This window comes from Magnolia sinica, chromosome 7 (genome assembly GCF_029962835.1).
Source record: "Magnolia sinica isolate HGM2019 chromosome 7, MsV1, whole genome shotgun sequence".
In the NCBI taxonomy this organism is placed as follows: Eukaryota; Viridiplantae; Streptophyta; class Magnoliopsida; order Magnoliales; family Magnoliaceae; genus Magnolia; species Magnolia sinica.
This window is the reverse complement of record NC_080579.1, coordinates 12,016,611-12,038,022: the sequence shown is the minus strand read 5'-3', so window position 1 is coordinate 12,038,022 and position 21,412 is coordinate 12,016,611. Positions and strand designations below refer to the sequence as shown.

Sequence of the window (21,412 nt, the reverse complement as noted above, 5' to 3'; positions counted from 1 at the left end):
GGGGTGTAGAACATGGTGTCCCCTCCAAACCATGAACTAATACATGCAGAAAAAAATATGTTTGGTCATGTCAACTTCATTGTCTGGAGCCTGATTCATGTGAATTTTATCTGTCGTTAGAATCCTGATGTTTCCCTTTTAATATCCATCTGTTACTGATGTCTGTTGTGGTTTGCTTTGCAGGAATTCTATGCTTTGAAACACCGATGTTCTGGGAGGGATGGCAACTGCTTGAAGTGTTTTTGCATTGTTGCAGTACGTTCTCAGTATAGTTTCCTATCATCCTTCATTCCTGTTTTCAGATTTGTCTTATGTTGTAGATGCAGTAAATTGCAATTTCTGGTGAAAAGGGAAGTTTATAATCCACCTCACATCGTGAAGATATTCTACATCTCCTTAATTTTCTGCCATCCTTGTTATCCTTAAAAAGAGCTACAATACCCCAGGTCCCCAGTCCTCCATGTACTTTGGATGATCAAACTTTGTTTCACCATTCCTTCCAAAGGTTCAAGGTTGAGAGATTAAGTTATCTACAACTATGCAGAAGTCTGTCTAGCCCAGTTAGACGAGCCAAATCAAGTTCATGGAATCATCCCAGTTAGATGAGCCAAATCAAGTTCACGGAATCATTTCAAGTTCATCAGAAGAACTTGGAAGATGATCAAGAAGACCATAAAATTGTTCAGCACCGAAGATGCAGCATAGGCAAAATTACAGAAGCCATGTCCACCTCCAACATCTTAAAGAATAAATCTGAACTGTTTTGATTACAGTTTGCGACATGTATGCATACAGTGACATGTACAAGCACATGCGGTACATGGTTTTGTAATGATCTAAGGGAATCAAAACTATTACCCACTAAATGTCATACTAATGCCTAAATGCACGTCTATTGTCCACACAACATAAGGAATATAGTTCCTATGCTGCCTATGTGATACAGGCATATAGCTATCCTAACTCACAGCTCCATTGTACTAACTTTTTGTATGGAAATCTAGAGGATGAACTTGATTTGCATATTCGGATCTTCTCATTGAGATTTCAATTGATCATGGGGATAGTAAGGGGTAGTTTTGCTCATGGGAATCCAGCCCTTGGGAAATGATTTCCATTAGTTATGGGCTAAAACCTGAATCTATGTTTTGATTTTGGAAAGGGTGGGAAATGAATTCCCATATGGGAATCCAATTCCCAAAATTTGGCTCTTTTATGATTTCCATCTTCAAGATGGGTTGCAAAATTTTGGGCAATGGATTCCATCAAATGGTCATATTTTTTATAATGGTAAAAAAGCCTCTTCCCCCCCCCCCCCCCCCCCCCTTGCAATTTGTAGCAGGCAACTTCTCTGGCAAGCTCCTCCAACTCCTCTTTTCACATGCAATAGTCTGTTATGGGTTAGTGGGTATTTAGGCTATTTGATCACCTAACTACCGGATTGGTGGATATTTATTGGACAATTAAAAAATGAAAATATCATATGGTCCTATGTCCCCACACACATAGGACACCATTTTTGTCATCATCATCATTTCTAATTCTATCATTCCTCATCGTGGCTGTTGCCACTCATCCATCTCAACATTCTCATTTCAGCTACAAATCCGTAGAACACGTTCCTTAATTGCCCAACATTTTGTCCCATAAAGCATGGCTAATCTTATTTTTATCCTATAAAATTTCTCTTTTAGTTTGAGTGGTACACGATGATCACATAAAACTCTGCCATTTCTTCCACCCAGCTTAAATTGTATGGGCAATCCTTCTTAATCTATCCACTCATGAATTATCCAAGGTATTGAAAGTGGTCGTTTTGGGAATTTCTTGGTCATCAATCTTAACTAATTCCTCGTTTCACTTCTATTGTTACTAAAATTGTACTCTGTTTTAGCCGAGCCAATTTTATATCCTTTATTCTAAAGCATCCCTCCATAAATCTATCTTTGCGTTTGCGCCCTCTCTCATCTTGTCAGTCAAAACCATGACATTTGCAAACAATATACACTATGGTATCTTTTCCTGTAAATACCTCGTTAATTGGTCCATAAACAAGTTTTCCTTTAAAAAAAGGTCATAAACAATGTGAAAAGGTATGGGCTCAATGTCGATCCATGAGCAAGCCTACAATAATTGGGAAATCACTTGTAACTCCACCAGTAGTCCTCACATTTGTTACCACTTCTTCATACATATCCTATATCCTCTTGAAACTCCTCTCTCTCCCAACGCCCACTAGATTAATTCTTTAGGGTGCTTTCTCTAAGTCAATAACGACCATGGAGATCCTTCCTCCTCTCCCTACATTGCTCTATCAATTTTCTAAGTAGGAAAATAACTTCAGTGATTGACTTTCTAAGTATGAAACCAAAGTGTTATTTTGATACATTCATCTGATGCCTTAGTCTTTGCTCAATTACACTCTTCCAAAGTTTCAGATTATGGCTCATAGATAATTCCATGATAGTGCAGCTTTGTAATCTTTCTAAAAAAGAAAAAAAAACAATGTTAGTGCAGTTCTGTATGTTTCATTTATTCTTATAAATAGGTACCATGGTACTTTTCCTCTTCGTTTGGCATTTTCTTTGATATTACAATCTTTTTTTAACAACTTTGTTAACCAAAATAACCAAATATGTTCTAGACCTCTATTGGTATTCTAGACCTCTATTGGTATACCATCTGGTCCAATGGCCTTTCTTGTTTTCATCTTTCTCAAAGCTTCTTTTACTTCATATATCCTAATCTTACGAAAGTATTTGTGGTCTCCAACATCATTTGAGTTTAAGGTTCATTCTATTCCTATGCTCCTAAAGTTGTCGTGGTCATCATTTAACAAGTTTTGAAAATAGCTTCTCCACCTTTCGCTGGCCTCATTTTCCTTTATTAATAACATCTGGTTCTCACTTTTAATGCATCTAACGTGATCTGGGTTCCTTACCTTTCTTCTCTCTTAGTTTTATTTATTTATTATTATTATAAGTTTAAAGAGATCTTTTTCACATGTCTCGTCCCCAATCTATTGTAGAGATCATTATAAGCCTTAAGTTTAGCCTCAATACTTTCTTAGTTAATCTTTTCGGCATTTCTAATTTTCTATATTGTTCAAAATTTTCATTGTTTCTACTCCCTTGTCAGTCTTTCGATATTGGGTTACCTATCACACCCTTGGGATATGGATACGTATCGGTTATTGTATGAGATATTTGGTTGTATCGTGTAATGTATTGTTGTTGTTGGAAACATGGGGAAATATTGGGAAATTGGTCGAATTTTTCAATGAAACTTCAGTGATTGTTAAAAAGACATCAATCCATTCCACGCTTATAAATCAAAACATTACAAAAAACAAGTGCACATAATAGGTTTTCTTTTTATGGGTCCTAATCTATGCGTTGTTTAACTGAATTGATGCAAGTATATTCAAAGTCTATTTATATAATTTATAAATGTAATAAGACGTGGAAACACAAGCAATACATTCAAAAGCAAAAGAATAATTACTAGATGAGGTTACATACATGTTTGATTTTATGTTTGGAGACAAATTGCAACCGATTTGCGAGAAATTGAGAAAATTTGATTTTTTTTTTTCAATTTTCCACAACTTGGACTAACTCCAAATCTCAAAATTGAAACTCCCAATCCATGATTTTTTATGAAAAGTTATGGATTTGTAACAATTTGACATTGATTTAACATGATTTATAGAAAAAAGGATCGAAAATAAAAAAATGCTCACCAGAATGAACATGTTGGATATATCCCACTACTTTTGCATTTCGCATCGCACAGGTGGGATACAATGGATATATCGGCTGATATCGTCGATGCTTAAAACACTGCGCATATGGACTAATAATATTGATTGTCTCCTCACTTACTCTCATAACATCTATAATCTTATTTTTTAAATCTTTATCTACCACTACATTATCCCCACCCCAGATTTATTATTGTCCTTTTCTATATACCAAAGCTTATATCCATCATTTTTTTTTTCCTAGTTTTGGCTCCCTTTTCACTTAGTGTCCTGAATGTAAGCAATGTTAACTCTCCTCTATTTCATTGTATCTACTAACTTTATACTTTTACTTGTCAATGTTCCTATATTCCATGTGGCAAGATGAATCCCACTCTTTTGGGCTATAGCTCCTTTACCCCCACGATCTAGAATGGCACGGGAACCTTGCCTACTTCTCATAGCTACCAGGCGTTTTTGTGGCGCATTGCTTTTAGGGGGCGCCCTAGCCAATCCTTGCCTGTTTCTAATTACGTTCGAGTTTCAATTTAGCATGTTGTTTTTGTAGGGAATGACCTAGCATGAATTTGGAATGTCATATTATTTGAATTCATGAAGAAAGTTATGGTATAAGTATGATGCCGGCTTCTAACTTGACGCAACCCTCCTTTATTCGAGCTAGGTATCCTTACTCTTGCTCGGGTGGTAGACTCTCAGGAGTTTCAACACCCAATCAAGGGTTCGAGTATCCATAGGTGGTGAAATCCCACTACGGTGTGAGTGTGTGTGCTTGTGTTATAAAAAAAATAAATAAAAGAAAAAAAAAAAAAAAAAAAAAGGAAAAAGCTAGGGATTGGTAGTGAGAGCACAAAACTCTCACATGTGCTAATAGCCTATTACATAGGTTGGTGACGGTCAAATGGTATTTAATAGTCTATTACATGGGTTGATTACAATCAAAGAGTTGTGTATATATGTATATATGTGTGTGCGTGTGCGTGCGTGCGCGCGCGCGCGTGTGTGCATGTGTCACAAATAATATATACACGTGTATAGGCATATAGACACATGCTTGCATATATGTATATAGTTACTTACCAATCACTATGCATGTATAGTTACTAATATAACCTTGTGGTTTTAATAGTTTACATGCTTAGGCATAATTCAATAATGTAATAATAACATAGTATTTTCATATATGATATTTCTCTTGCTTCATTTCCTTAGGATGTGTTTAGAGAGTTGTTTATTGAATGAGGGCTTATCCATTGCCTCTGGAGGCATGGCATTTTCATGTTTCCAGATCGTTTACCATACACATGGCACGTGTATGATGATCTGAACAAGACATTCTGCTAGCCCTGCCATTGATTTGCCTGTAATAAATTTCTCTGATTGAACTATCATAACCATCTAATAAATGGACCCTTAAATGTGAGTCATTGATCACTTATGTCTTTTATTATCCTTCTTTAGCCACCAATTAAAGGGTCATATGATTATACAAATAATGTGATTCTTGGATATGGCCCATTCATTAATTTTCCTAGCAAATGAGTGCTTTTGACATATTTCATGTGCCACATGAATGCAATGACATGGAAGCATGGTAATGGTAGTTTCATCTGGAGGCATGTCATCTTGATGCCTCCAGATCGTGTACCATACACATGTCAAATGTATGACGATAACACGATCCTAGTAGCTCCGCCGCTGATTGGCCAGTAATAAGTTGCTCTGGTTGAACTATCATAACCATCTAATATATTGCTTGCTTTTGTCTTTTACTGTCTAATGTGTCCCACCAATCGAAGGTCACGATTTTTCATATAATGTGATATGTGGACTATGTTCCATTCATTATCTTTCCTATCAAATGAGTGGTTTTGATCTAGTTCATGTGCCGCATGGAAGCAACGTACTTTCATCCAGAGGCATGGCATTTTCATGGCTCCAGATAATGGTATTAAAAAATGGTCACGTAATGGCTGTAAGGGCCATAAAGGTTGTTATGCAATGGTAATGGTGGGATCCTGCAATATGGGGCTGTAAAGCCTGTTTCGAAAAAAAGAAAAGAAGAAGAATCCTGCAGTGGCCTTGCAATGGCTGTAACTGGCCAATACAGGGCTGTAACGACCAATAACAATCTGATACAAGGTTGATGCATTTTCTTCCTCTCTTTTTTTGACCCTTACAAGGCCGTAATGGAGGCTTTAACGACTGTTACAACCATAAGGTTGGCCTTTATGGTCACTGTTACCATTATTGAATATATGGAGTCCAAGCTGGCTCTGCCATTGATTGGCCAGTAATAAATTGCTCTGATTGAACCATCATAACCATCTGATAAATGGCCCTTTGTGAGTCATTGCTTACTATTGTCTTTTACTGTCCATTGCGTGCCACCAATTAAAGGGTCGTGATTTTCCACATATGCGATTTAGGACCATGGCCCAATCATTAATCTTCCTATCAAATGAGTGGCTTTGATCTAGTTCATTTGCCTCATGGGAGGCATGACATTTTCGTGCCTCCAGTCGTGTACCATACACGTCAAATGTATGATGATCTGAGCAAGATACTCTACTAGCTAAAAGAAGAAGAAGAAGAAGAAGAAGAAGAAGAAGACATCCTGCTAGCTCTGCATTGATTGGCTAGTAATAAATTGCTCTGATTTAACGATCATAAACATCTAATAAATGGACCTTTACTAAATGCCAGTCATTGATCACTTTTGTCCTTTGTGTGCCACCAATTAAAGGGTCATGATTTTCCAAATAATTTGATTTTTGGACTATGGGCCATTCATAAATTTTCCTACCAAATGAATGGTTTTGATCTAGTTCATGTTCCACATTTGCAGCAATGTCAGAGAAGCATCATGCTAACCATGCTTCTTGATGGACTGGATCTGGTCCCCTATTGACTATTGAGCGTTCCATTGTAGTTCTTAGACCCAAACTGGTTCTCTCTCTCTCTCTCTCTCTCTAGGATTGAATCCGACGCTAGTCACGCTACCTATTTTTGCCTGTATTTGGAGATGATGAATGTGAAAAATATGATTAATTCTTCTTCTTCTTTTCTCCCCCTGAAAAGTGACATTAATTTTTTTAAGTTTATATGAACAATATTAAGTTAATCACAAACCACAAAAAAAAAAACACAATTTATGGTTAGGGTACCATATGGGAACTCAAATTTCAAAATCTACCACCCATTGACTAAGGGTGGGAGTCCCTGTGCACATTCAAAATTGGATTTTGAAAAAAGAAAATATTTTTAATGTTTATTGCTGATTTTGAATGTGTATTTGATTCCCGACCACAACTGATGATGGGAGATTTGGTAACACAAGCGGCTTAGATATAATTAATGCAAAAAACCATCTCTCAATTATTTACCAGAAGTTTGGCATCACCATTAGTCTTGGTTTCTCTGCCAGGTGCTTTGAGTGGGACATGATATCTGGTTGGTGCTGACCGTTCTGTGTGTTTCAGGTTAAGAAGGAAGAAGAGAATGTTAGACGCTCTGTCTTAAACAGTGTTGTAGGAACCCTCGATGTAAGCGTCCGGCAGTTCTTGCAAGGGGAAACCTTCCCAGGGGTAAGCAGCGAGATGATTTCTCTTTCAGCCAGGCTAGTTATGACACTAATTAGAACCACAGTCACATATATGAAAATATTACATAATTGCAGTGATGGGAAGTCGGGGTTCCATGTTATAGATTTTTCTCAACACTGATATTTACCTAAGGCAGTCTCTTTTTTGGCTTGCGGGACATACCTTTCTCCCCAATATCATTTTTGAGGGAAAAAAGAGAGAGAATGTCATTTACTTTAGACCATTTTACATCTGGAATTACCTTGTAAGGTGTGTTTGGAAGAGTCTCGAGATTGGTGTGGGCAGAATACTTGACCAAAATATGTATTTTACCATTTTATGTAGCACTTGCAATGAACTTCGAGTTTCAATATTATTTTGGGTGCGCTCCAGTGGTTCCACGCAGATGTGGGCCCTTGTCATGCATGTATGATATCCAACCATCCATGAGACATGTCAGTGTATGTTACCACCGGAGCTCAAAAATAAGGCCGTTCCGTGAATCAGGTGGGTTACGACATAGGGTACGAGTTGGGAGGGAATGCACACCCTTGATTTGCATGGAGAGCCAACCATGTTATGTTATGTAGAATCTAGGCAGTTCTGATCCTTCATCTAACCTGGACGAAGGGCTAGACAAAAAATCATGCTGGTTTTCAATTAATTGGGCCCTTGTGCAAATCAATGGTATGTTTTCTCTCTCACATTGTCATATGTCACAACCACCTGAGTGTTGGATTGAGCATATTTTTGACACTCGGAGGTAATATGAGGTGACATGTCCGATGGACAGGTTGGATGGCCTGCATGCATCATGTGGGCACCACATCTGCCTGGGACCATTGTAAATTTTTGCTGGTACTGGTACAACTGCAACACAGCTCATATTATTTTGGGGGTGAAAAAGGGGAGGAAAAGAAAAAGGAAGTAGCTGACCCATTCCTGTTTAGGAGGTGTTTGGATTGTAAGTTACTTAAGATAAGCTACATATGCCTTAAGTAACTTATCCTGGTTCCTACTTATTAAGTAAATATGCTTGTTTGGTAAACAACGTACTAGTCAGATAAAAAGTAGAAAATAATGTTTTGTTTTCAACATCACATAAGTATTTATCCCTCAAGTTTGTTTGGTCCGCTCTCATATTCGGTCCATCATGTGGGGCCAACCTTTGATGTGGACTGTTCATTGTGTGGGCTCACCTTTGATGTGGGATGTCCATCATGCAGGCCCACCTTGGATGTAAGCCATTCATCATTAGGGGCCAAACTTTAATGTGCACCGTCCATTATGTAGGGCCCACCTTTGATGTTGGTTATCCATCATATGGGGTCCACCATCAATGTTATTGTTCATCATGTGGGGTTCACCTTCAATATCCACTGCCCATCGTATGGACTGTCCATCATGTGGGTCCCACCTTTGACGTGGGTTGTCCATCATGTGGGGCATGGCTTGGATGTGGGCCACTCATCGTTAGGGCCGACCTTTGAGGACACAGTTTGGGTAGATCCCCGAATCCACCAAGGTCAGTGGATCCCTAACAGTGGGGTCCACTGTGATGTATTTTCCTTACATCCACACCGTCCATTTTGAAAGCTCATTTTAGGGCATGATCCCAAAAATGAAGCAGATCCAAATCTTAGGTGGACCATACCACAGGAAACAATCGTGATTGACTGGAATGTTTATTTTCCATCCAACCTATTGACAAGGTCACAGAGACCTGGAGGAAGAGACCACACAAATATCAACTTGATCCGAAACTTTTGTGGTCCACGAGAACTATTTCCTTTATTATGATCCACCTGAGACTTGGATCTGCTTCATTTTTTGGATCAAAACAGATGGATGGCGTGGATGTAAGCCAATACATCAGGGTGGGCTCCACGATCAGGGATCCCACCCACCTCAGTGGATCCGGGGATCCACCAAAGCCACACCTGACCTTTGATGTGGACCGTCCATCATGTAGGGCCCACCTCGATGTGGATTATCTATACTGTGAAGCCCACCTTTGATGTGGACCCCCCATCATGTGGGCACCATCTTCAATGTGGATTGTCCATCATGTGGGCCCCACCTTCAATGTGGGTCGTCCATCATGTGGAGCTTGCTTTGGATGTGGGTCGTCCATCATTAAGGGCTAACCTTCGATGTGGACCGTCCATCATTTGGGGCCCACCTCGATGTGGCCCATCCATCATGTGGGGCCTTGCTTCAGTGTCCACTACCCATCATGCGGAGCCCACCTTTGATGTGGACCGTCCATCATGTAGGCCCCACCTTTAAAGTGGGTTGTCCATTATACCGGTCTGCTTTAGATGTGGGCTATTTATCATTAGGGGCCGACCTTTAATGTGGACCATCTATTATGTGGGCCTGCATTTATATGGGGTCATCCATCATGTGGGGCCTACATTTGATGTGGACTGTCCATCATGTGGGCCCCACCTTTGAAGGGGACAATCCATCACGTGGGGCCTCCTTTGATAAGGACTGTTAGAGGGAGCCTCCTTTGACATGGACTGTGACAGAGAGAATAGTAATAAATCAAAAGGCTATATTAAAAAAACTTGAAATAAGTAGCTTGTAGCATTAAGTTACTTCTATAACAATGCTTACCAAACTAAAGTGTAAAAAAGTAACCTAATGACTTAAAATAAGTTCAAAAGTAACTTATTTGGTGGTATCAAAACAGGGCCTTAATAAGATACAAACAAATTCACTCCCCTAACATATTCAACCATGCCTTCTGGGGGATACTTCCAAAAACTCCACCTTAATCCCCATTGATTTGGAATTTTGGATGAAAAGGATTCATCAACTTCCTGTGACATTATAATGCTTCATCTTCAGGAAGTGAAAAGGGCAAGTGGCGTCCTTGTTAACCACGAAGCCAATGATGCACATAGATATGCGTACATTGCGAATGTTTGTGTGGCGAAGTATGCCCGCCGTCGGGGAATTGCTACTAATATGCTTCATTTGGCGACTGATGTTGCTATCTCAGCAGGTGCATTTTTGGGATCAATCCTAAAAGAAACTTCCTTTATTCATGTGAGATCTATCAACTTTGTTCATATATCTATCGCAGCTTATTCATTTATTTTTATCTGTTCTGATTGACAGGTATGAAACAGTTATTTGTTCATGTCAATGCTGACAACAAGCCTGCCCAAGAACTGTACAGGAAAACTGGCTTTGAGGTTTGATTATGAAGACCCTTCTTTATTATCTTCTTCTTCTTCTTTTTATTGAAGACATCTGATTATCTCATGTTGTCATGTGGGATTTGAGTCATCGAATAGTGGGAAACCCCGCCTGTCTTAAGTTTTTGTCTTTGAGTCTCTGAATCATTGTCGGTATTCCACCACCCGATTGAAATACTGTGTGTTAACAAGTAAGGGGCAAATCGTCTTTGCGCGAATCACAGAGCTGACCCACACTAATTTGAATCAGAGGGCCAGGGCGGCCAAATGGAGTTTAGTGATCAAGTTGGTCCGCTCTAATGTCAGGTTACTGATTCGCGTGGACTCTTTGAGCTTGGAAAGAATTTCATTCTTTGGAAATGTCGACCCCTTGTGAAGTCGGCGATGTCCTAAACAAAAAAGATGAAGAAGACATTTCATGTCTATTTCCGCTTCTGGCACATGAATGGGTCTTCCGGGCTTTGTAATTATTTTTTTTCACGAGGAATTAAATGATCCTCAAGTTTAGGATGTGTGCAGTATCCTCGAGCATTGAATTGAGACAATAGGGTCTATGTTCTAGAAAGTTGATCCGATGACCTCAAATGTGGTAGACAATGGCCCTAGAATCTCCATCACTGGAAGCTTGTACCTATCTGTTCTTTGCTTCTTCTTCTTTCTATTATTATTATTATTATTATTATTTAATTATTTATTTATTTCTTGTTGATCATGGACCATTGTTGCGTTCTTGACATCTATTTGCAGACCACCTATTGAAGGTTGGGAATTTTCTACTTGAGGGATTTTTTGGGGATCCATCCATTGCGGGACCACTAGATTCATGGTCTGGATATTGTGATCCATCGGCAGCATTGTCCAAACTCGAGGCTTGAGGACATTGTGCATGGGGATCATATAATTCCACCAAAATGGGCCACTAAACCTTTAAAAAAAAAAAGAAGCTAAAAAGCAAGTCTATGGTGTCAAAGCGATCCCTTGACTTCTACCTAAAAACTCAAGCCGCACTAACAGCAGATGATTTGTTATGAGTATGTTTGGTTAGGGGATCCTGCAAATTGGTATTAATTCCATTCCAATCCCAATTTTGGTGGCCCCATGCTCTCCATGTGGGATTCACGGCACTAAATTGGTCCCTGCTTTGGCATAAATTCAATTAGCAATGTTTTTTTTTTTTTTTTTTTCTCCCCCCCTTCTAAAAACTCCCTTAATTGCAAAGCAAACACTCGTGGAGGGCATGGGGCTTAATCCTATTTTCCGGTATCCCCTACCCCATATGGACTCTAAATCTTTCTTACTTTCTTTCTTCTTCTTCCTGCATCTTTTTGTTTATTATTATTATTATTATTTTATTTATAAATCACAAGGCAAGTACATTTCTGGGCCGAAACAGGCCAGGATCGGGTGTGATCAGTTGGACCAAAATTCCCACAAAAATTGGTGGTCCCTTGCATATTTTTCTCTAATTTTCCTACATCATGCACTTATCACTTTGTCATCCAGCGGCTGCAGGTTGTTGATGCAGCTTCATCTCCTTTATCAAAAGACCAGAGGCTTCTGATGTGCATGGGGCTGTGAGAGAGGCTTCAATCCAAAATCAAACAGGAAAAAAAGAAAATGTTGTGGAGTGTAAATATTGCTGTTATTGAGTGTATGTGATCTTTTTGTTCTAAACGTGGGTCTAAAATTCCACCAGTTTAGGGCGTAGATGTGGGTCCCAAAGGCAGGTTTTTGTTACCAATGGGGCCCACTATAATTTTTCCCCATAGTTTCTTTTAAACCGATTGATCATCACATGGCCCACTTGAAACTGTTATGGAGATGTATTTGGGTGCTTGGAATCTGCAACTTGCTTGTTGTTTCTTCTTGTTCTTTTTTTTTTTTTTTTTTTTGTGACGAATTGTAATGTTATGAATTATGATGGTATCATTTGAAAAGTGAACAGTTTGGTGCATCCATTTTTGTACAAGTGGGGGCCATGGTATCGGTGATCCAGGCCATTGATACGATTTCAATTGCTTTGGGTTGTAGTATGGCCCATAAATTGTCCAAATGTAAAAATGCTTGCAAACCTGGCTTGGCAAAAAAGGGAAGAAGGATCGTACGTCCCTGAAATCCAATCCGGTCATCACCCTTTGTTTAGCCTTGATCCTGAAAATCAGGCTGATTCAAAAGTTAGGTGGGCCACCCTATGAAATTATACATAAAAACCTCTGAATTCGCATGGTATTGCCCTCCTTATTTTTTTAGAGTGATTTTTTGGGTAATTCTTTCATTGTGTTTAAAGGGAAAACACAAATATCAGTCCTAAGGTCACACAGACATAATGAAAGGGAAAACGTAAATATCAGCTCGATCCAAAACTTCTGTGGCCTCTGGCCTCTGAAGAGTTTTCAATGGTACGTGTTCGATCCATACTATTTTTTGTTGATCCAAAACTTCTGTGGCCTCTGGCCTCTGAGAAGTTTTCAATGGTAGGTGTTCAATCCATACTGTTTTCTGTGGTGTGGTCCACTTAAGCTAATCATCTTGTTGATTACAACTGATGGCTATCTCAACAGCTGGGTTTCTGAATCTGGTCATATTTAATCATTTTAGAGCAGGTCACCAGCGTTCAATCAAATATTGAGGAGAAATTTACGTCTGTGACCCACCTTTTATCCATTGGATATTCTTGAAGCAATACAAGCTTAACATACGCACTTAGGCCTCCTCGCACGGACGACAAATTCCAGGACGAAAATACCCTCCTTTTTCACAGAAACGGATTGGCTACTCCGCCTGCCACCCGCCAATGGCGGATCGTTGGTGGTCTGTGGACCCCACCATGATGTATGCTTTTCATCCATGCCGTCCATATATTTTTCCGGATCATTTTATGGTATGAGACAAAAAATGAGGTATATCCAATTCTTAAATGTACCACATTACAGGAAACAGCGTTGAATGAGCGTCAAGCATTAGAAATCCTCCCCTGTCTAAGTTGGGGCCCACTGTGATGTTTGTGAGAAATTCTGCCCTTCTAAGTTCATTCATAGGATCACAAAGACCTGGATGAAGAGGAAAAACAAATTTCATAATGATCCAAAACTTATGTAACCCCTAAAAGGGTTTCAATGGTAGATGTTCAATTCCCCACTGCCTTTTACAGTGTGGTCCACTTGATAGCTAGATCTGTCTTATTTTTCACCTCAAGCCTTAATTCGAGTTCGCCAAATAGATGGATGGTTTGGATATAACACATACCTCATAATGGGACCCACAAAAATCGGTGGGGATTACAACAGGGAGAAAAAAAAAAAAAAAAAGAATAAAAAAAACGAAGCCAAGTTGGGGTCGACCGGGTTGGGACCCGGTTGACCGGGTCAGAGCTTGGCTTTTCGCTACGGATTATAACCGTAGCCACAATTGTAGTGCTATGCACTTTTTTCTCTTTTTATTTTTATTTTTATTTTTTACATGGAGAACATTTACTCCCTTACATTTTTCTATAATACATAATTATGTAAATATGTATATATAAGAGTATAAAACTATTTTTCTATCTTTTAATTCATTTCTTTATCTATTTATTTAACAAGCGTATTTTCAAAACTGGAATGATTTACTTAACTTATCACATATGATTTTGGGGTAGGAGAAGCTAATTTAGCCAACCAACCTAGTTATTTTCCAAGATTCCATTGGGTTGATAGTCGAAAATTCATTTCATTCAGTTCGTGGTCAATTTCAATCACTTCGCAGTCAAGCTAGAAATTCAGCGGGGCAAACATGAAATTGAGCGAGGCAAACATAAAATTGAGCAGGGAAAATTAGAAATTCAATGGGGAAAACATGAAATTGAGCAGGGCAAACATAAAATTAGGGCTGAAAGTCAGGCGGGTTGGTTCGGGTTGGTGCTCAACCCTAACCCAACCCAAGGTTCCTATACCTAAACCTTGACCCAACTTAACCCAATCTTGGGTTGGGAATTCTCAACCCAAGCCTAACCCAAGAGGTCTCGACGGGTTGAATGGGTTGGTCGGGTGTACACTTGCTAATATTTTCGTTATTACATTAGTTTATTATATTTTAATATAGGACTTATTTTTTGTATCTATGATTTTATTAATTATATACATGATTATTTATCATAAAGAACTTCATTTTTTTTTCTTTAAAAAACCAAGCTAAAATGTAGGACTACTCTTTTAAAAAGTCATGTAGCATAGCATGCAATCTATTTGGGAGAGAGAAATCCAGCATATCTTGTTAGCTTGAGTCCTTGGAAATGACATGGACAAATGAGACCCGACATCACTAATGTACCTTCTACACAAACAATCCACACTCAATTATAATTTATAAGTAACTAATATATTGATTGGGTTCGGGTTGGGTCGGGCAACCTGAGATCTCAACCCAAGCCCAACCTAAGTTTTATCAGGTTGGTGTTTGTATAGCCCAAGCTTGAGATCGGACTCGATATATCCTACCCGAGCCCAACCCAATGTTGGGTCGGTCATAGGTCGGTCGGGTTGAACTCGTCCAACTTTCAGCCGTACATGAAATTGAGTAGGGCAAACTAGAAATTTAGAGTGGCAAACATGAAATTGAGCGGGGCAAACATGAAAATCAGCAAGGCAAACATGAAATTGAGTGGGGGAAACTAGAAAATCCTTGGAGCAAACTAGGAAATCAGCGGGGGAAACTAGCAAATCAGCGGTGAAAAAATGAAATTGAGCGGGTGAAACTAGAAAACCAGCAGGGCAAACTAGAAATTGAGCGGGGGAAACTAGAAAATCAGTGGGGCAAATTAGAAAATCAGCGGGGCAAACTAGGAAATCAACGGGGAAAACATAAAAATCAGCGGGGCAAACATGAAATTTAGCAGGGGAAATTAGAAAATCAGCGGGGCAAACTAGGAAATCAGCGGAGCAAACTAAGAATCAGCGGGGGAAACTAGAAAATCAGCGGGGCAAACTAGGAAATCAGCGGGGCAAACATGAAATTGAGCGGGGGAAACAAGAAAATCAGCGGGACAAACTAGGAAATCAGCGGGGCAAACATGAAATTGAGCGGGGCAAACATGAAATTTAGTGAGGCAAACTAGACAAGCAGCGGGGCAAACTTAACAGATAATTTCATAGCTTGAGTCGATAAATCTAAATGTATCCAATGTTCAAATGGACCACACCATGAAATTTTGAATTGAACTTCTAATGTTGATCATTTCTTAGGGGCTACAGAAGTTTTGGATCAAGCTTATAATTATTTTTTCTATTAATCCATGTCTGTATAATCTTATGAATAGTTTTTATAACAAACAAACATCACTGTTGGGCCCACTATTGTTTCAATGGTGGAAATCATTATGCCCACTAAATCCCGTGGTATGATCCACTTGATCTTTTCATACGCTTCAATTTGGGGCTAAACCGCTAAAATTAGATGGAAAAATGGATGGACGGCGTGGATATACTACATACATTCAATGTGGGCCCAACTGAGTTTACTTAGTACAATGAGAGCGTACTGACTAACTCAGTACACAATCCGATTACGCTTGCTATGCTCCACAATGATGTTTTATTTGTAATACATCATGTTTAATACCCCTCCGTTTTCATCAGAATATGTATACACCAAAACCCCATATGTGGGAGGGAACCTATACATTGAAGGAGGGAACCTAGACATTGAGTGGGACAAAGATGAAATTGAGCGGGGGAAACATGAAAATTAGTGGGGCAAACTACGAAATCAGCGGGGCAAACTAGGAAACTTGATTTTCTTATTTTTCCCGCTGAATTTCATGTTTTCCCTTCTGAATTTAATGTTCCCCTGCTGAATTTCATGTTTGGCCCGTTCAATTTCATCTTTGTCCTACTCAATGTCTAGGTTCCCTCCTTCAATGTCTAGGTTCCCTCCCACATATGGGGTTTTGGTGTATACATATTCTGATGAAAATGGAGGAGTATTGAATATGATGTATTACAAATAAAACATCATTGTAGAGCGTAACAAGCGTAATCAGATTGTGTACTGAGTTAGTACGCTCTCAATGTACTAAGTAAACTCAGTTGGGCCCACATTGAATGTATGTAGTATATCCACGCTGTCCATCCATTTTTCCATATAATTTTAGCGGTTTAGCCCCAAATTGAAGCGTATTAAAAGATCAAGTGGATCATACCACAGGATTTAGTGGGCATAATGATTTCCACCGTTGAAACCATAGTGGGCCCAACAGTGATGTTTGTTTGTTATCAAACCTATTCATAAGATTATACAGACATGGATTAATAGAAAAAACAATTATAAGCTTGATCTAAAACTTTTGTAGCCCTTAAGAAATTATCAACATTAGAAGTTCAATTCAAAATTTCATTTGGTGTAGTCCATTTGAACATTGGATACATTTAGATGTATCGGCTCAAGCCATGAAATTATCTATTAAGTTTGACTCGCTGATTGTCTAGTTTGCCCTGCTGAATTTCATGTTTGCCCCGCTCAATTTCATGTTTACCCCGTTGATTTCCTAGTTTGCCCCGCTGATTTCCTAGTTTGCCCTGCTGATTTTCTAGTTTCCCCCACTGAATTTCATGTTTGCCCCGCTGATTTCCTAGTTTGCCCGGCTGATTTTTTAGTTTGCCCCACTGACTTTCTAGTTTTCCCTGCTCAATTTCATATTTGCCCCTCTGATTTTCTAGTTTTTCTGCTGATTTCCTAGTTTGCCCCGCTGATTTTCTAGTTTGCCCTACTGATTTTCTAGTTTCCCCCACTCAATTTCATGTTTGCCTTGGTGATTTTCATGTTTCTCCCGCTGATTTTCTAGTTTGCCTCGCTAATTTTCTAGTTTGCCCTGCTGATTTTCTAGTTTCACCCGCTCAATTTCATGTTTGCCCCGCTGATTGTTTAGTTTCCCCAGCTGATTTCCTAGTTTGCCCCGCTGATTTTCTAGTTTCCTCCACTCAATTTCATGTTTGCCCCGCTTAATTCCTAGTTTGCCCTGCTCAATTTCATGTACGACTGAAAGTTGGGCGGGTTCAACTTGACCGACCCGACATTGGGTTGGGATCGGGCAGGATATATCGGGTCCGATCTCATGCTTGGGCTATACAAACACCAACCCGATAAAACTTAAGTTGGGCTTGGGTTGAAGTCTTAGGTTGCCCGACTCACCCCGAACCCGATCAATATATTAGTTACTTATAAATTATAATTGAGTGTGGATTGTTTGTGTAGAAGGTACACTAGTGATGTCAGGTCTCATTTGTCCACGTCATTTCCAAGGACTCAAGCTAATAAGATATGCCGAATTTCTTTCTCCTAAATAGACTCCGTGCTATGCTACATGACTTTTTAAAGGAGTAGTCCTATATTTTAGCTTGATTTTTTAAAGAAAAAAATGAAGTTCTTTATGATAAATAATCACGTATATAATTAATAAAATCATAAATATAAAAAATAAGTTCTATATTGAAATATAATAAACTAATGTAATAACGAAAATATTAGCATGTATACACTCGACCAACCCAATCAACTCGTCGAGTCCTCTTAGGTTGGGCAACCCAAGATTGGGTTGAGAATTCCCAACCCAAGATTGGGTTGGGTTGGGTCAAGGTTTAGGTATAAGAACCTTGGGTTGGGTTGGGTCAAGGTTTAGGTATAAGAACCTTGGGTTGGGTTAGGGTTGATCATCAACCCGAACTAACTCGCCCGACTTTTAGCCCTAATTTCATGTTTGCCTTGTTTAATTTCATGTTTTCCCCACTGAATTTTTAGTTTTTCCCGCTCAATTTCATGTTTACCTCGCTCAATTTCATGTTTGCCCATCGACCCGATGGAATCTTTAAAAATGACTAGGTTGGTTGGCTAAATTAGCTTCTCCTACCCCAAAATCATATGTGGTCCGTTAAGTAAATCATTCTAGTTTAGAAAATATACTTGTTAAATAAATAGACAAAGAAATGAATTAAAAGATAGAAAAATATTTTTATATACTTATATATACATATTTACATAATTATGTATTAGAGAAAAATGTAAGGGGGAAAAAGTTTTCCATGTAAAAAATAAAAATAAAAAAGAGAAAAACGTGCATAGTATTACAATTATGGCTACGGTTATAATTCGTAGCCATAGGCCAACCCGCTGGTTCCTCTTTTTTCTTTCTTCCCTGTTGTAATCCCACCGATTTTTGTGGGTCTCATTATGAGGTATGTGTTATATCCAAACCGTCCATCTATTCGGAAAACTCGTATTAAGGCTTGAGATGAAAAATAAGACAGATCTAGCTATCAAGTGGACCACACTGTAAATGGCAGTGGGTAATTGAACGTCTACCATTGAAAGCCTTTTAGGGGTTACAGAAGTTTTGGCTCATTATGAAATTTGTTTTTCCTCTTCATCTAGGTCTTTGTGACCCTATGAATGAACTTAGACGGGGAGGATTTCTCACAAACATCACAGTGGGCCCCACCTGAGTTCCCATCGCCGGACCGTCCGTCAGCGCTCGTCTCTACACGCCACCCAGAGAAAGGCAGGGGTATTTTCATCCTCAAATTCAATGGCCGTACGAGGAGGTCTAAGTGCATATGTTAAGTTTGTATTGCTTTGTAAAAACCACTTGATAAAAGGTGGGGCAACAATCGTAAATTTCTCAACATTGAGTTGGGAGTACTCTATTTTATTTCGATACTTTGCCGATTGTAACGAACTTTATTCAAATATTAATGAAATTGTCATAATTTTAACCTTTTTATTTATTTATCTATTTATCTTTATTATTTTGAAAAATATTAATTACAATTACTAGCGAAAGAAAAAATTTAAAATTATAAAGCAAAAAGAATTCATCAGGCCTCACCCCTGCACTTAAGCAAATGGCCTTGTTTATCACAAGGGGTGGCTATTCAATAGCTGGGTTTTCCAATCCCATCATACTTGTCATTTTAGAGCATGTCATCAACGTTCAATCAAATATTAAGTTAAGTAGTATGACTCTGATACGATCATACATTATAATCACACGTGCACAAAGAATACAACCCACGGATCACACGTGTGAACTTGTGTTGGATTGAATTGCACAAACACAAACCAACTTCCAATTGTGCCAGTGACTATTATAAGAGGTCCACCTAATGGATGTCCTAGAGCTCGTACACGTGTGCCACTTTGGCACGTGTGAAGCCCCTATTTTTGGTGGCTTTGCCGTTGGTCGTCTGCAGATTGCAAGAGGGTGTTAACCGCCGCAACCCCCGCCCAAGTTAGAGGAAAGATCGTTACGCCGCAGATATTTCTATTGGGCGGAAGATGGCCACGAGCGGCTTAGATTTTCAAGTTCTACACCACAAAAAGCGAAAAGGTAAAGATAGAGGGCAGTCCGCGGACTACTGAAGTAGATTCATAGTCCGTCTAGTTAGGTCCTGTATATCGATCATCGGGACCGTTCAACAGGCAGTTCCCACCATTGATAGACTATGTACAACGTATGAACTACCATAAATCCTTTTATCTGTTCGATCTATGGAGATACAAAATTAGACAATTTTCAACGGTTCAAATTCAACTTCATTTTTCGAATGGTTGGTTTATCTTTAAAAGTAAACAGGAATCTATGGGCCATCCTTATTTGGGATCACTTCCTGAAAGTGGATCTTGTACTAATCCTCATGTGGCCCAGATGGTGGACTACAGTTTCAATTCAGCAGTCCGGAGGACTACCTGATTTTTCCCTTCTCTAAAAGATTGCTTGATTTTCTCTCTCTCATTAGCTTGATTTTCTCTCTTGGAATTCAAGTAATCTCTCTCTTTCTCTCTCTCTCTGATGGCATTGGATTTGAGTATATCTACTCCACCACCATTGTTTTTAGTCCATTCATCTTCCCACAGCTTCTCTTCGAACAGCAATAGAAGAAGAATCAGCACATTCTATCCATCTTCTTCTCTCTTTCAAAGATTTCAAAGTGAGTGTGTTACTGGATTTCTGTTTCTTATTCTATTAATTTATTTCATCTGGGTTTTGATTTATTTTCGTTTGGGTTTCTTTGATGGCAGTTTAGTGCTAGTTAATTGAGATTAAGTTAGGTAATTCAGCTAGAATTATCCATTTTTAGTGTTTTTCATTTGATTTTGTTGGAATTTCTTTGTGGGTGCTTTTTGTTTGATTTATCTTGGTGATAAAATTAGCTATTTCTGGGTTTTGATTTATTTTCATTTGGGTAGCTTTGGTGGTAATTTGGTGCTAGTTAAGTGAGATTAAGTCAGGTAATTAAGCAAGAATTATCCCTTTTTAGTCTTCTTCATTTGATTTTGTTGGAATTTCTTTGTGGGTATTTTTTTCTTTATTTATATTAGTTAGAAATTTGGCTACTTCTGGGTTTTGATTTATTTTCATTTGGATTTCTTTGATGGTAATTTAGTACTAGCTAAGTGAGATTAAGAAGGGTAATTAAGCAAGAATTGTTCATTTTTAGAGTCTTTTCTTGGATTCTGTTGGAATTCCTATTTGTTTTTGTTTTTTTATTTTTGTTTTGTTTTTTTTTGAATACAAACATATCTAGGATAACCTTAACATACAAATTGATGTAGGAGGCCCACCGTGATGTTTTAAAGACATTCAATCCATCCATCGTGTGTGCCCCCTAATCTTATCCTTGCTATCCAAAAGTCCGTCTGATCCAAAACTCAGCTGGGCCACACCACAGGGAACAGTTGGGATGGAGATGGCCACCATTAAAAAATTTCCAGGTTGTTTGTAGGGCCCACCATGTTTTGTATTTGCCATCTAATCCAATCAGAAGATGCATCAGGCCATTCCAAAAGACAGGTGGATCACATTGTGTGATTTTAGAGGTTTTACTCATGAT

At 38.8% G+C, this 21,412-nt stretch overlaps 1 protein-coding gene across 5 annotated transcripts in view; it reads left to right on the top strand.

The window, feature by feature from the left end:
• Positions 1-21,412, top strand: part of LOC131251066 (GCN5-related N-acetyltransferase 6, chloroplastic-like) — a 35,202-nt gene that overhangs the window by 4,074 nt on the left and 9,716 nt on the right. The window contains exons 5-9 of one of the 5 annotated variants that reach the window (XM_058251552.1): positions 184-255; positions 7,243-7,347; positions 10,201-10,357; positions 10,474-10,550; positions 12,066-12,421. In XM_058251552.1, the coding sequence (XP_058107535.1) occupies positions 184-255; positions 7,243-7,347; positions 10,201-10,357; positions 10,474-10,550; positions 12,066-12,131 (477 nt within the window). In that variant the 3' untranslated portion in view covers positions 12,132-12,421. Of the gene's footprint in view, positions 1-183; positions 256-7,242; positions 7,348-10,200; positions 10,358-10,473; positions 10,551-10,859; positions 11,726-12,056; positions 12,422-21,412 lie in introns of those variants that run through there. The other 4 variants (XM_058251551.1, XM_058251550.1, XM_058251547.1 and 1 more) reach the window with 4 other exon arrangements.